Source organism: Dendronephthya gigantea, unplaced genomic scaffold, assembly GCF_004324835.1.
Source record: "Dendronephthya gigantea isolate DGI-Jeju-01 unplaced genomic scaffold, DenGig_1.0 000472F, whole genome shotgun sequence".
Taxonomy (NCBI): Eukaryota; Metazoa; Cnidaria; class Anthozoa; order Malacalcyonacea; family Nephtheidae; genus Dendronephthya; species Dendronephthya gigantea.
In genome coordinates, this window is record NW_021163482.1 from 16,397 (window position 1) to 32,675 (window position 16,279).

General features: G+C 35.8%; 5 protein-coding genes across 5 annotated transcripts; 2 read left to right on the forward strand and 3 right to left on the reverse strand.

Annotated features, from left to right (window-relative positions):
- The first annotated feature begins 4,761 nt into the window (after positions 1–4,761).
- On the forward strand, positions 4,762–5,694 carry LOC114543522 (protein N-lysine methyltransferase METTL21A-like). The gene is made up of 2 exons (XM_028562474.1): positions 4,762–5,394; positions 5,579–5,694. The coding sequence occupies exons 1-2, from the start codon at positions 4,771–4,773 to the stop codon at positions 5,654–5,656; spliced, it is 702 nt and encodes a 233-aa protein (XP_028418275.1). The 5' UTR covers positions 4,762–4,770; the 3' UTR covers positions 5,657–5,694.
- A 23-nt stretch (positions 5,695–5,717) lies between these two features.
- Positions 5,718–7,137, reverse strand: LOC114543523 (signal recognition particle 14 kDa protein-like). Its single transcript, XM_028562475.1, has 5 exons — positions 7,047–7,137; positions 6,873–6,945; positions 6,415–6,542; positions 6,297–6,329; positions 5,718–6,153 (listed from the first exon to the last, which is right to left on the reverse strand). Exons 1-5 carry the CDS (start codon positions 7,068–7,070, stop codon positions 6,061–6,063), a joined length of 351 nt encoding a protein of 116 aa, XP_028418276.1. The 5' UTR covers positions 7,071–7,137; the 3' UTR covers positions 5,718–6,060.
- A 261-nt stretch (positions 7,138–7,398) lies between these two features.
- LOC114543518 (COMM domain-containing protein 7-like) lies at positions 7,399–8,290 on the forward strand. Its single transcript, XM_028562470.1, has 2 exons — positions 7,399–7,714; positions 7,979–8,290. Exons 1-2 carry the CDS (start codon positions 7,399–7,401, stop codon positions 8,281–8,283), a joined length of 621 nt encoding a protein of 206 aa, XP_028418271.1. The 3' UTR covers positions 8,284–8,290.
- A 149-nt stretch (positions 8,291–8,439) lies between these two features.
- LOC114543521 (SUMO-activating enzyme subunit 1-like) lies at positions 8,440–10,479 on the reverse strand. Its single transcript, XM_028562473.1, has 9 exons — positions 10,367–10,479; positions 9,986–10,157; positions 9,701–9,847; positions 9,510–9,619; positions 9,293–9,395; positions 9,077–9,182; positions 8,808–8,952; positions 8,667–8,736; positions 8,440–8,556 (listed from the first exon to the last, which is right to left on the reverse strand). Exons 1-9 carry the CDS (start codon positions 10,477–10,479, stop codon positions 8,461–8,463), a joined length of 1,062 nt encoding a protein of 353 aa, XP_028418274.1. The 3' UTR covers positions 8,440–8,460.
- A 1,677-nt stretch (positions 10,480–12,156) lies between these two features.
- LOC114543525 (suppressor of cytokine signaling 4-like) lies at positions 12,157–15,189 on the reverse strand. Its single transcript, XM_028562477.1, has 2 exons — positions 14,180–15,189; positions 12,157–13,171 (listed from the first exon to the last, which is right to left on the reverse strand). The coding sequence occupies exons 1-2, from the start codon at positions 14,906–14,908 to the stop codon at positions 12,722–12,724; spliced, it is 1,179 nt and encodes a 392-aa protein (XP_028418278.1). The 5' UTR covers positions 14,909–15,189; the 3' UTR covers positions 12,157–12,721.
- Positions 15,190–16,279: the final 1,090 nt, after the last annotated feature.

Consider the following 16,279-nt stretch of genomic DNA (forward strand, 5'->3'; position numbering starts at 1 on the left):
TCAAAATTACTTTAAAATGACACGTACTGAGGACAAGATATTCTGCAGAATAACCTTGTACATTTGTATGTCCTTTTAGGCGATGTCCCGCTCAATGTCGTTACGCCGTTTGCTGATATATTTGAATTCAAACAAACTGTCGTTAGGCAATATAACGAAACCGAAAGTATATTCTTCACAAGAATTTCCGTTCTTGGAAAAAAACGCAACATGGCGTTTACAAATTTACATCCGGTATAATTATACAATGAAGATTATAAATTTAAAAATATATTGTACAATTTTGTTTTCTTTGTTAGTAAATATATAATTAAACTTACAGAAGATATGATAGTATTCTTTTGTCTTGTTGTAAACGTCAGATTGACCCAGGACAACGTCAAACTACGCTTCATTTTTTTCGTTTCTGTTTCGTTTTGAATTTTCCGCCATTTTGACTTCTTCACTTTCACCGGAAGAGAAGAGAAACCACTGAGCTATATATATATAGCTATTATTATTATATTATATATTATATTATATTATATTATATTATATTATATTATATTATATTATATATATTATATTATATATTATATTATATATATTATATTATATTATATTATATTATATTATATTATATTATCTTATATTATATATTATCTTATATTATATATTATATTATATTATATTATAATATTTTATATTATATTATATTATTATTATATTATTATTATTATATAGCTCAGTGAGCGAAACGCTTCCTTCCGTTTACTTCCATAAATTAAGGAAAAGTTCGATGTAGATACACCACTATGTAGTACAGATACTGATTGATTGATAGGGCAGCAATAATACTCTTGATGTTCTCCCTAATCTATTAAGTTGTTTTATAGCAATATTTTCCAGCCCTCTGAACAGTTCTGCCCATTTTTTAGTCCTTTCAAGTGGTGCTATCCACCATATTTTCCACTACCATAGGCATAATCCATTCAATAGGAAATCTTAGTTTTACTATTAATGACCATCAACTTCTATAAATATATCAGGTTCAAAATTTATCTAAATTATTACAGTATATGGTATATTACGATATTTTGAAGTAATGCAAAATCAACCTTGAGATGCAGGATAAGGTGCAGGATAAGGTGCAGGATAAGGATAAGGTGCAGGATAAGGATAAGGTGCAGGATAAGGATAAGGTGCAGGGTAAGGTGCAGGATAATATGACGGAGGTGATGCAGGAGGGGTTGTGGCATGAGAGCTTGGAGGTTCTGGCGAATGTGAAGGGGATGCGGGAGAGGAGGTGGGAGTATCAGAGGATGGTGGAGGTGACGAGATTGATGAACTACTACGTTTGTTTCTAAACGATGAATACACAGAGGGTGGCCTCGGTAAGGAAGGAGGTGGGGATAAAGGACGATGTGGGGGATTGTCAAAGCTTGGAAATGGAGGAGTGACAGGAGGTTTTGGGGTTTGAGAATTATGCGGCTGTAATGATCGAAGAGGTGAAAGTGGACAAGGGGGAGGGTTGTCTTCATAAGACGATAAACGTGGGGATGCGGGTGAAGGGTTTGACTCCCTTGATGACTTTGATGAAGACGATGGGGCAGGAACATCTGGACGATCAAGTGACGATCTTGCTGCAAGTGATGATGAAGAATGATGAGGATAAGGTGCAGGATAAGGTGCAGGATAAGGTGCAGGATAAGGATAAGGTGCAGGATAAGGATAAGGTGCAGGATAAGGATAAGGTGCAGGATAAGGATAAGGTGCAGGATAAGGATAAGGTGCAGGATAAGGATAAGGTGCAGCTTTTGATAATAGATTTCTTGATTCCTGCTTGGCTTTATCTTGAGGATTTCCATCAACGTTCTGTCTATGGTCAAAGTCATTCGCCCTCTTTTTGAAAAGCGACTTTTTATCCGCAGTAATCCCTTGCTTTCTTGATTCATTCTCTGAAAACTTTCTTCGGAGATCCCCCTTAGAGAACCACGTATTTTGACCTTCAGAAGAAAATGATTCATGAGACTATGATACAGCAATGCGTTACACCAAATGGCAGAGTAAAATCATAATCTATACAATACACTCTTCAGTTGTAAGATATAAGGGAATATGTCACTATGAAGCATCTTGTGTACTTAAGACTTAAGGTATAAAGGGGGGGTGACAAACAACAATCCAATAGTCAGTATTTAATAATATATACTCTAAACTTATAAATGAGCAAGATACTTCAGAAATATTCCGTTATTTCGTAAAAAGGAAAAGCCTAAAATTATTTATACTTCGTCGTGTACCTAAGACTCCGTCAAACCATGAGAATAATAACATTCCAGCGTAAAGGAAACTGAAAATTCTGCCATTTTTACGCAACAGTATATATAAGACAGCCATGTTGTTATATAAGTATATATGTTTTATAAGACAGTGGTGAATAAAGTGATTTAGAACGAATTGTTCTCTATGATTTGATCGAAATACACTAAAGCCACCCTGATATGATTCTGACTACCGTGACATCACTCGGTACAAGACTACATTCTGAAATATCGAATCTTCTTCGTTCTTCACAAGCAGCGAAACATTGTCAACTGTCAAACGAAGCTATAGGATATACTACGCAGCAGTCATCTTTGGTTTCTACACACCGATATAATGGACATTTCTCCTCGATTTCTGTGGATCTTTTACCCGTTTCTGTTCAATGATGTTCAGTGATTTTGTTTGGGTTTCTGTCACGTTAACTAATTTTAACTGTTCAAATGCTATTTCATCATCTATGTTAAATATTACTTAAATGTTATTTCTTTATCTATCTATAGTCATAAATTCAGTCTATCTGGCGGTTTCCCTTTCGTACTTCTTGAAGAACTCCTTACATTACCTCTAACAGTCTGTGATCTGTCACTCTCTTCTTCGTCACGATCAACTGTTTCCTGTTCCAATTGTGAACTTGTTTCTTCGAACTTTCTAACATGCGAAGAATTACGTTTATATAGAACACCTTCATCAGACTTAATCATCACTTGCGAACCATTTACATTCACAATCTCATATGGATCATGTTCATATGTTGATGTTGTCTTACACCTTTTCTTTTGCTGTAACAACACTTTATCATTAACCTTAAGATTTGAATCTCTTGCTTTTTTTTTTCATCCCCATATTCTTTTCCTTTTTGCTTAACTCTTGCGTCTTTATCACGTATGTCTTCGTCCAATTTATCTACTGGAACCAACTCTGGTATCTTTGTACGAAGATGCCTTTTAAACAACATCTCATCAGGTGCTTTTCCAGTGGTGCTATGCGGTGTTGTACGATACGTCATCAAAAATTTATATAGTTCTTCTCTAAATTTGCTCCTTGTGCATAAGTTATTTTTATGATTTTGTTCAAATTTCTCATTTGCCTTTCTATTTCTGCGTTAGCTTGTGGCCATAACGGAGTTATACGTCTATGATAAATGCCATTCTTTTCACAGAATTCTTCAATTTAAGACGACACGAACTGTGGACCATTGTCCGAAGTTATCTCATAAGGTAATCCGTGTGTGAGAAACATTCTTTCAAGTGATGCAATAGATTTCAGAATGTCTATTTCAATCCATCTGCTGTAGTAATCTATAACTACTAAGATGTAAATGTTACCATCTATTGGACCAAGTAAATCACAAGCAAGAATCTCCCATGGACTTTCAGGCAATAATGTTCTTACCATTGGTTCTGGACGTGAAGGTGACTGTACAACTTGACATCCATGACACGTACGACATTCTCTTTCTACTTCTTTATCAATGATTGGCCACCAAACTTTACTTCTTAAACGTTGTTTGGTCTTCACGATTCCTTGGTGTTCTTCATGAGCCAATTTCAATACCTTCTTCTGCAACGATTTTGGTATCACCAAACGCGTACCACGAATTACTAGCTTCCCAAGGACACTAAGTTCCTGTCTGACGGATCTGTAAGATACATCCACCGATTCCCATTGACTATCTGTTAGAATACACATTCTCACCTTTGAAAGTTCTGTATCATTTGCGGACTCTTTCTCCACTTCTTGTATTGTGATTGCATTTGGAACTGCATTCTTTGCCACGAACCGTATGTACTCTTCCGCATCATCAGTGCTCTGACTGGTATTCACAGTCAACCTCGATATCACACGCGCAAGTCAAAGTCTGGGCTGCCTATGGTATTACACAATGAAGATAATAAATTTGAAAATATATTGTACAATTTTGTTTTCTTTGTTAGTAAATATATAATCTAACTTACAGAAGATATGATGGTATTTTTTTGTCTTGTTGTAAACGTCAGGTTGATCCAGGACAACGTCAAACTAAGCCTCAATTTTTTTCGTTTCTGTTTCGTTTTGAATTTTCCGCCATTTTGACTTTCCCTTTCTTCCCTTTCACATCCGGAAGAGAAGCGAAACGCTTCCATTTACTTCCATAAATTAAGGAAAAGTTCGATGTAGATACACCACTGTGAAGTACAGATACTGATTGATTGATTGATTGGGAAGTAATACTGTTGATGTTCTCCCTAATCTATTAAGTTATTTTATAACAATATTTTCCAGTCCTTTGAACAGTTCTGCCCATTTTTTAATCCTTTGAAGTGGTGCTATCCACCATACTTTCCACTACCATATGCATAATCTATTCAATAGGAAATCTTAGTTTTACTATTAATGACCATAAACTTCCATCAATATATCAGGTTCAATATTGATCTAAATTATTATAGTATATGGTATAAATATTAAGATATTTTAAGTGCAATGCAAAATCAACCAAGTTCTTGGATAAGACAAGAATACAAAACAAATAAGGACAAGTTTGAGAGGCCATTTAAAATAACCATAGAGAATGGTATTTCTGAGCCTACTAGCCAGCTAAGTTTGGAACAAAATTACAAAGGACTAGGCTGTACAGTTTGGGATGGCAGCATCGCTCTTGCTAAAATGTTTGAAAATGACTCTCAATTGATCGAACATCTCAGAAATTCTACTGTGCTAGAACTCGGAGCAGGCTGTGGGCTTGTAGGCCTTGCACTTTCATATATGGGTGCGAAATATGTTCTGTTGACTGACATGGATGTTTGCCTGCCAACACTAAAGATAAATGTGGATAAACACAGCTGTGATTTAAAGAAAGACAGTATTCTGGTCATGTCATACACTTGGGGTGAAGATACGAAAGCTTTAATGAAGCCACATGGAAAGTTCAACATCATTGTTGCAGCCGAGGTGCTGTATGATGAGTCTGACTCAAAACTACTTGCTTACAGTGCATTGCAGTTACTTGCTGAGGATGGAGTCATGTTTGTCTCTATGGGAAGAAATCGGAAGGGTGAAACCGCATTTGTAGATGTTATGAGGGAGAATGGTTACAGTACCTTTGAAGTTAGTGGTTTGGTATATTCATCCTTTTAGTGTTCCCCTCACATGAGTCACATCCTTTCTATTTATTCTAATGTAGATACTAAGCTCTCAAGCAATATGATTCACTTTCACTCACTCCAACATAAGACAAAATATCAACATATCAAAATAAGAAATAACATATTTCTCAACCTTTATTTCTTAGGTTCAAAAGGAAAAACTCCATCCAAAGTATCAAGACGAAATAATCAAAGTCATAAAAGTGATAAAGAAAATTACTTAAAAATTTATTGATTTGTATACTCAACTACCTACTACAATGTTCCTGTCAAATATTAAATAATATAAGACAATAATTTACCCAAAACTTGCTATCACAATCAGTGATGAATACCATACAAAATTAATTCACCACAACAAAATTTTATTTACATTTTTTTGTCTTCACCTGACACTTTGGTTAAAACTCAAATAGTTAATATATTTGACAGACATTTTTGTATAATTTATTAACCAAAGTGGTTCAGTTGAAGTCATATTCTCTTACCTAACTAGTTATAACTTACAAGCCTGCTCTAATCTTCACACTTTCAAAATCAGAGCTTGATTTATTAGGTGGGTAAGTTGTATAACACATTCTCTACACCTTAGGATGGACAATAAGCCTAATTTATCTTCTAATTTATTTTATTGTGTGGCCTTGGCTTTCTTGCTTTTCGCTGTTTTTCTTTCTCGTTTTTTCAAGTTATCAAGACAACCTTTTAGTACGCTTGTATATGCCTGTAAAGAACCCAAAAATGTTAGTAAATTTACCGTACAATACTTGCTAGCAAGATAGCTGTCCTTGGACACTTTTACACCAGCAATAAATATCTTTCCATGGTTCATATGTGCACAAAGGTGCCAATGTTAGTCATTATTACCTGTTGAAATCTATTGACATCTTTTGAATTAATCTATATAAAAAAATCAAACAATTGTTATCAGAATAGTTCACTGCTAATACTTAACAAATATATGACAATACACTAGTTTGCTTACCACTGTACTTATTTTCTTTTTCCCATTTGTTGCTCTTATAAGACATTTACTCTCGCTTCCCTCCATTTCTAGTAAAGCACTTTTATCTTTCTTCTTTCCTCTTGGTATTGGCTTCGTTCTACCGTGATCTAGTGAAACATTCCATGTTAAACTGGAGAAAGGCACAAGTAAAATATATATCTCAGGCATTTTCAAGGCCATGGACTGCATTCGAGAAACCACAAATTGTACAAATGTCCTTCTGGTTGCCAGCTTTGTTAGTTTACAAGATGGTTGTGATATGCAGACCACTTCTTGGCCTGTTTACAATATGAGTGTAAACAATTCATAGCAAAAACCTCTTGGCTAGAACTAAGCCAGGTTATAGTGGTTTAAGACGATTCTAACAATGGAATTGTGAGAGAAATAAAAGATGAAACCCATACGTCCATAACTCTACTTATATAAACGAAACTTACAAGCTTTCATTGTGACCCAAACAGTTCCAGACGTCCTGGTTTTGTTATAAAGATGGGTGAGTTGGGTTAAAAACTAAAAGTCGTAAAACAAATATATGAATTGCTGTACCATAGTAGAGGTTAGTCAAAGTTAGAAATTTATATATGAACATAATGAAAACACAGGGAACTTACTGCATCATTCTCCACGAGAACCATTGTATTTCTTTAAAAAAACCTCGCACGTTTTGCTAACCAAAACCTTTCCAAAATTTTTTCTAATGATTTCTACTATTTTTATTGTGAGATCGTGTCATTCAATTATAGGCTTGGGTCCTAGGTTTAGGGATATTTGCGGTCATAATTGAACATATGGGTATTTTAATGTACATAAGGAAACTATAGGCCACACTAGGGTACATTATGGGTTAAATATGAATAAATATGGATACTAAACTACAAAATGGGAGGTATAAGAATAAATGGGGATATATATGAGTTTTTGTGAACAGAATGGGATTAGGGGGATTATTTTGTTATTGAAAAAATGGCTTCGTCTGCTCCAGATTTGACTTTTCACTTTACCAAAGAGAGACCTGGAAATCAAATGTTCACCGATGTAAAAGCTTTGAATAAGTTTAGTGAAGATGGATTTAAAAAGTTTGTAGATCAAGTTCTTCAGTTCCTTATAGGATCCACAAATGCCGAGCAATTTCTGTCTGATCTCGAGTCGTTTGCGCAGGAACTTGGAGCAAGTCTAAACCCGTTGAAAAACATCACCAGAACATTATTGACATTTTTCAAAAGCGCTGCGAAACAAAACCTTTCGCCACAGTCTGTTCAAGAGGATATGGAGAACTTAGGTAATCTGCTTTTTCTTAAAAGCTCCCCACTCCCCAGCCTTACACAGGCCCCTGCCCTTACCCACTCCTTAGTAGCCCCTGCCTCCACCCACTTCTCATAGTGTCCTCTGCCTCCACCACTCACTTTTCATGGTGGCCTCTGCTTCCACCCACCTCTCATGGTTGCATCTACCTCCACCCACTTCTCATAGCAGCCCTCACCTTGCCCCTCCCTCCATTTTTCACTGAATGGTTTTCACTGACTGATTCCTACCACAATTTAAGGTTTATCAAAAGACAAATCCCCTTATCTTTTGGAAACATGGAAAGCAAATCTGATTGGGTTATCACGCTCTGTCATGGCACAAACGTTCATGGTCAACCCATTGGTAGATATGGAATGGAAATTTGGTGTAACAGCGGCTAGCAGCGACATGAAAGTTGTCGGCAATTCTTTCTTACAATTGAAACTTGTTGTTGACAAAGGAGGAAAGAAAGAAGATGTGTATATGGAACTAACTTTGCCTCAATTTTATTCATTTTTGCATGAGATGGAAAAAGCACGGACTGCATTGGAGTATTTAAGTTAAAGTTAAATTTTCAAAAATAATATCAATGATTGATAATTATAGTGTTTGAACTCTTACAAAGACTTGTACTGTACAATAATTTCATAGTTGACAGAACTGCTCAGACTTCACTATGTGCTCTAAATCTATACAATAAATATACAAATATAAAAAGATGTGTTCTCATCTTTTGTTTTCTCAACTTTTTATTGGCATGCATTCGACCATGCCTTCACCAGTTCGTCCATCAAAGAAAACAAAATTATTGATAGGTGCATCTTTTCCTGACAGGGCCTAAAATTATTTCAGTATATATCCTGCTAAACATCAGTTAATAGCAAGTACTAAATACACAGCTAATACTAAGCTAGCAGTGATTGATTTTGCTTCAGTTTATGTCTTACCTTGATGACATCCTGTGCCAGTATTCCCCCTAGAATTGCACTTGTTGGACTTAACGTCCCTAAACATTGACTACAGGCAAAAGAAATACATTTTCACTCTCAAAATCCTAATGTTAAATAACATAGAAATGAACTACAAACCTTGCAAAATTCTCTAAAACAAGAACATCACTTATATCTAAAGATTCAAAAACTTCATTTTTTATCTGAACAAGATCATCCAGGTCTTGTTTGGAAGTCGAACTTTGCGGGTTTCGCCCATGCTTCTCTTGAAATTTTAGTAAGACTAAAACAGTATGATAAATAAAGTCAGACTGAGAAAGAGGTATATATCTAGGGGATATATTGTAAGGTCAATTTCGTTTTGCTTGGAATGGGAGATGTTTAAGTATTGCCTGAACTGCCACCACCTTGAAATATAAAATAAACAATTGATATCTTTTTTAAAGCCTTTGGTTTCTGATCTTTGACCCATGATGTATCCAAAGCATCTTTTAGTGAGTTGAACTCTAAAAACTTGACAGAGAAGAATGGATTAGATCAGCAATGACCAAATCGCATTAAAATGGACACATTCCTCATCATTTATCAAGTGTCTAAAGAAAGACTAGAAATTGCTTTTGTACCTTTTCAACAATGATGGTTTCAATTTCTTCTTGTTTTGGTTTTTTCTCAGCAGGTGGGCCATCACTTACAGTAAGATTTATTCCAGTGGATGTTCTCTGCTCTCTGGAGGAAACATGGTTTGATTCAGTGTACGACAAACCATGTATAGTGGAAAATGAAGAGCTGAAAATTAATCTTGCCTAGTACCAGTTGTAATTGCCAAAGTTATTAACTCACTCAACATATTTATGCTCCACTAAATCACAGAATGCGTATCCAAAAAACCCCAACACGTCACCAGCATAAAATTTGATCTTCTTCTCATGGCAAATTGAGTTTACATGAATCTAACACAGAAAAATACTGTTTGTAATATTTGAATTGGGGAAATAGAATAGTCCTGAAAATTGATACAGATTTTTTCTTACCATAACTTCCAGAACACATCCGGTCAAAATGACAACATCAAATTGTTCAAAATATTCGCTAGATTTCTTCATGACAGGCTCGACATCAAATTTTATTTCCACCATTGGATTTAGTCTTTGTGCTCTGGGAAGGCTAGCCTCTGCACGCTAAGCAATGAAGTAGAATATTTCTTCATTTGGACCACCTATTAATTTACCCTTTCAACCACAGGTATCTTGCCCATGCCCCTCTCTCACACACCCCTCCCTCCCCCACCCATTCCAATTTCACCTTGGAATTCTTACATTTTTTCCAATATCCGTTCTAGGGATCAAAAACTGAGCTGTGAAATCTTGGGTTGTCACTTCTTGATCATCAAGTAACATCAAAGATTTTACTCCACAGAGCACAATATTCTTACAAATTTCCGCACCGAGTCCATTAACACCAACAAGAAGAACTTTTGAAGCACGCAACCTGAGATATAATAGTAAAATGTAATATACACTTGGTGTCTGTTGATGACACACTCAAACAGAAATGGTAGGACAAAACAATGCTGTGCTGCACCCAAATTGACCCAATGGTCAATGGACAATGGACATTACTACTTGTATTTGTATATTTATACTAGCTATAATACTAGCTATAATACATTATATAAGAATATATCACTGGAAGCATACCTTTTTTGAGCGTCTAAACCCCATAATCGAATTTGTCGATCGTATAACGCGGCCTCGTCTGCAGAAATAGAAGTTATTGTAGAAGAGTCCAAACTTGCATCCTGGTCCGCCATTTTGAATATTAGTAGGCTCCAGTGGTAGGCTCGTGTGTATAGAGCTCAGTGGGTTTGATGAAAATCAACATGGCGACGGCTGAAAGAGTTGTTTACAATAAACGAAGTAAAAGCAACTTATTCTCAAGCAAAAATTCTGAAGTTCTCTCAACACAAGATGGCATTGAATGCCCCGAACAAACGGAGATGGAAAATACTCTTCTGATGCATGGAGAAGCGAACCCCCAGCGTGTTTTTGAAATAGATTTACACGGATCGAAATTGACGAAGATGGAACACTTTGAAAAGTTTAGCAAACTTCGGTGCTTAGACCTATCCTGCAACCAGATAAGGAATATTACCGGCTTGCAGAAAAATGTGGAACTTAAGGAACTTAAATTGTACTCAAACAAGATAAAAAATCTTGGTGGTCTTGACAATTTAAAAGAGTTGTGTTCCTTACAACTGCAATACAACTGCATCTGCCAGCTTGGGACAGGACTTCGGAATTTAAAAAAGCTTAAAAGTCTACGCATGGATTGCAATGGGATTGTAAATATTTCCGTATCAGAGGTTGCGGCATGCTCAAAATTAACATTCCTGAATGTTTCCAGTAATAACTTGGTAGATATTTCATTTATCAATTGCCTGCCTAATTTGGAGGAGTTTTATGCCTCTAATAATTCACTTGTTAAAATTCCAGATCTTGGTAGGTGCAAGAAACTGCAAGAACTTGATCTTAGTAATAATAAGATATCAAGTATAGCAGGTTAAAAAGCCTACCTCGTTAACCATCGTTAGACTCGAACATAATGACATTAGGAATTTAGACATTTCTGGTGCGGTAACAACTTTGGAGCAACTATATGTTGGTAATAACAAATTAGCTGGTGTTAAAAAGATACCACAACAATTTCCTGCACTTGAAGTTTTGGATATTTCATCGAATATATTTAATAATTTGAAGGAAATATGCAATGATTTGTCGAAGTGTGAAAATATTAAAGAGTTAAACATTGTTAATAATCCGTGTTTTAATGGACTATCACTTGATCATCAAAATTGCTTGAAAGCTCTACCAAGACTTGAGGTTCTCAATAGCAATCCAGTAAAGCGGCCGCAATCTTCTCACAGCAAGGTTCGTCCACCCATGAGACCTGTATCTGCGTCTCAACTGGTTAGCACAAAACATTTGGAAGAGCAGGTCTCGGCTGCAATACAGGAGCAAAACTCCTTTGAATCATTAATCGCTACGAAGTTTGATGTGGTTTATGATTTACTTAAGAAACTACCTGAGAAAGGTAGTGAGGAATCAAATCTTTATAAAAGCAATGATAAAAGCTTTATTTCCAAGCCTGAAGATCAAGGATATTACTTTAAGCATGCAGAGTCACGAAGCAATTCTCGACCAGGAACACAAGAATCTCAGCAGAGAAATAGTAGCCCAAGAACAACCAGTGATGGTTCAAGACCACCCAGTCGATGCAGTAATAGGGCAAGACTACATGAGGCAATGACTTTTGCAGAACAACATGTTGATGAATAGGATATAAAGAAGTGAAAGTTGTGATCAATATATCAAGGCTTTGAGCTCCTTTGAGCTGGTTTCGTATATTTTTGAGAATGGATTACCATCAGTTGCAATTATGTCTCTTGAGGTGTGAACAATAGCAAAGATCAATAAAACACATAAAAATATCATTTATGGCAAACAAATTGATTGTTCACCTATGTAATATAAATACTTATTTTGTTCCACAAAGTCAAGTATGTAAAAATATGTTTGAATTTTACAATGTCAACATGAAATTTGATTCAAACAAACAAGTACTCAAGGATAACTTTGACCTTGGGAAACATAGTTCTACAATCAACAATAGTGTTGATGAATACTCTTGATATACAGACTCCAGCTCTACGCATTTGGTGCTTTATAGTTACAAAAAAATACTTGTTTTACAGGCTAGAGAATACAACAAAAAACTGCTATTTGACAATGCTCGAAAAAACATGTTCCGAAAATGTAATTGATCGGTTATCAAACTTGATAACAGAATAATACTCTAATAATTAGTATTTCACTGCTCTCTGTGAATAGTAAGTTGCTACCATTCAAAAATATTAAGAGAATATTTCATTTAGGTAATTTGGTCTGATTAATTAGGTAATGTTCTCTGTTTATACATACACTGAGTGTTAATACAATAAATATGAATACATGGTTATCCTGGATATTTTTGTTAACTCTTGGTGTGCCAAGTCCTCAAAAAAGACAGAGTGTAGAATTCCTTTTCCGTTTTCCATCATCGTCTTTCTTTGATTTAGGTTTGATACAGTAATTATACTCTCGCAAGTAGGTTTTGAGGGAGGAAGGAATTGGCAGCTTCTCTATGTCTTCGTATTTTGTACAATTTCCAATTGCCCCTCGACACAAACTCATAAGGGGCTGCGGTTGAGTCCGGATTAAGGGCTTGACCAACATTGGCTCAAAAAACATGCAGTATTCACCGATTGAGTAATGGGACAGTAAACCCTCAATTGTAATGGAGAAATAAGCCACCGGACTCTCATGGTCAAAACTGTACTTATGATCCCACTGTTCAATGCGAGCATGAAGCGTCTTGTTGTATCGTCGAAAACTTACGGAAAACAAATGGTCCTTGTGTGCACTATCCCGCAACAGAAACGTTCCATCTGGTTTACCAACTAGGAGCTAAATTTTGGATAAAATAAATTTTTAGGTTACAGAAAATAAGAGCTGATAAAATTATGCTAATATAGAATGTATTATCCCAAAGTTTAATTTTGAATCATGAAAAAGTTCATGATTCAGTGACAGATCTTGAGGTGCACATGATATAAATCAGACAGGAAGAACTATGTCATCATTTAAGGCAGAGCAAAAAAGGATAGTTTCTTATATAACCTAAACTTTCTCATTTCAATATATATTTAAAGTCGTGACAATATACACTTAAGAGACCCTAACGAATTCACTGCCATATTAGGGTTTGGATTTTGTCATAGGCTGTCTTGGATTGAGGCCAAAAAATGAAAAGGTTACATACACAATAATCACCTGAAAAAAAATTTGAGAATTCTTGCTAATAATTGTTACACTTTATTGATGTTTGTAGCAATTTCCAAAATTTTCCTGTAATAAATTGGAATTGTCTTTTCGGTTGGACCATTTTTTTTTCAGATCGGTAAATTCATAAGAAATCTTTCGAGAAGCAGCTGTGTCTAGCTGGCAAATTAAAGTTAATGTGAAGATGTATTCCTGCCATGAAAACTTTGTAGAACTGACAATTTCCGTAATTAAATCTATTTAAATCTTTGAAGTCGTGCGAATGGTTTATTTTTCAAGCTATTTGATTATCTAGGAGTCTTAGTTTATATTATATATTCAATTCGCTTCGCGACGAATTTAATATCTAACCAATCTTTTCCGAAGCCAATAGCGTTTATGATCCGTGTTAAAAAAATGTGTGGGATTTTAAATACCTCCATAAAAATACATGGAAATTTAACTGCCATCGATATTATTTACCCCAACACAAAGGGAAAAAACTAGAATCAAAGTAGAACAGAATCACAGGAAAACATGAAAGGTAATTTGAAACCGCAAGCCACGAAAATCAATAAAGCGTATAGTATGTAAACACAAGGAGAAAAAACATGAATATATCTTCTTACAGTAAAACCTATCTAGGCTACTCACTTCCTCAGCTTCATGACGATTTATACTGCCCCAATAATAGGAACAGTTTGTGACTGCCATAATATCACTTATAATATAATGACGGTCCTTTTTCTGAAGCTCTTTCTTGGACGAACGACTCTGCTCCGTGTCGTTTGCTGGCTTAGATAAATTGCTAGCATCGCTGTCAGAAAACCGCGGTTCCTCGTTATCACAGTTCGTGGGGCTTGCCGAATCGCAAAATATTTTCTTTACTCTTTTCATAAACGAGCCATCTTTTTTTCGAGGACGAGATTTTAACTCGCTGTTCTCTGGCACAACGGGAAATGGCCCTCCATTAAATTTCGGAAGAGTTGAGAGTTTCTTGGCTGCTTTTCTTTTGGCTTTTTGTGACTGAGGACAGTGGCAATCGTAAGATGTTTTTGCTCCCTTTCTTAATCTGATACGACTAGATTGCTCTGTCGTTTGTGTTGAAGCGATTGATCCCCTAGAAGATGAAGTTTTTGATCCATCATCGCTCGAGTTATCGGCATCGCCAAACGAGTTTCGTCTTTCTCTGAAATGAACCAGTTTGACTTCGGAAGAATCGATTTGAAAAGCATTTTCTTCGTATTTAATTGAGCTATCACTCAATGGCCTTCGTCCAAGCAAAGCTAAATTATTGCCAGGATAGTTTCTAGCTTCGTCTTGATGGCCTGAACCCAAAATATCAACAGATTGTGGCAACAGACCCGAAGAACCTTCGGCCATATTTTGAAGTTACTTTACCGCACGAAAACAGCAACAAATCGTCTCAAAACATTTTATCACAATTCCTTATCACAAATTTGACATCCAAGTGTTTTATGTAGCCGTAAAAACGCCTAATCGAAAAGATATTTGTCTCAGAAGTACGACAGACAAAGGAACTAATTTCTTTCTCACAATGCCAACGAATTATGTTCAATACTCAACAACGCATGCGCACTTAGACACCGGATATTATTGCTTCGGTTATAACTTGTTGACTTCCCTTTCATGAGTTTTGTTCTGAATATTTGAATAAAACTAGGCAACTGCAGCCTTTTATTACAGCATATATTTTCACTCGAGTAGTTAAACGTGCATTTTAGTTCTGCAAACACACTAAACACGCGTGCCCTTCCATTATTAGCGTGGTTGAAGAAACTTTAAAGTATCTGTAAATGTCGTAAACTTGCAAGGTGCAGCATTGATACGGACATATCTCGTTTCAATGACGTCAGGTTTGTGACGTATTAAAACCTAAGTTTGTTAATTGCTGGGTATCGCATGGTTTTAGAGTTCAATTATATATTGACAGACATTTCTAAACTATATAGATTAATCCCATGTATTTTCGCTATTTTCTAACACAAACCATTTTTAAATCTTTGGGAAAGTACAATTTATTATTTACACGTATCGTGCACCTGTCATATACGACAGCCGGAACGTGTTTTTTATTTTCATGAAAATGCAGAACGTGATGTACAGAAAACACACATAATTTGAGTGATTAATTGACGCATTCAAATGAAGCGAATGAAATAGTTTGCCGAAGCCCGAATATCGCAGTCACTGAGTGAAGCAAGATATTGCATGATTTGTCGCATGATCGACGCCATTCTTTCGTGTTTTTACGCACTTTTGCGCACTGCTCATTACGCTTAATCGTTGCGCAATTAAATAAACCTATTCTTGATTTTCTTTGTGTTAATAAAGAGTAATCACTTATCAAAATTACTCTTGCTTCACTAAATACGAAATGAAAATAAAACCATTTCCAAGCCGGGAGAAAACAAGTTGATTTAGCTATAACGTGAGTGCAGATTTATACCTTCGCTTACTCTCGACCTCCGGCAGGTGTTCTAGGGGCGAGCTAGTGACCTGCGAATTTAAGAAAAACATCAGAAAAATGGATAAAAATTCCCATTTGTGACAGGACAAATTTAATCTTCCGGCAGAGGCAATGACGCACACGACTTTGTCTTTGAAATAGACCTTATTCCAAAAAGATTTTTAACATCCTAGACGCAAAAGAACTGCAAGTCTTAGTTACCACCTTTGTCGTTCATCAGATACTCCAGATACTCCAGAGAGTTCAGCTCAAACGCTTTTCAT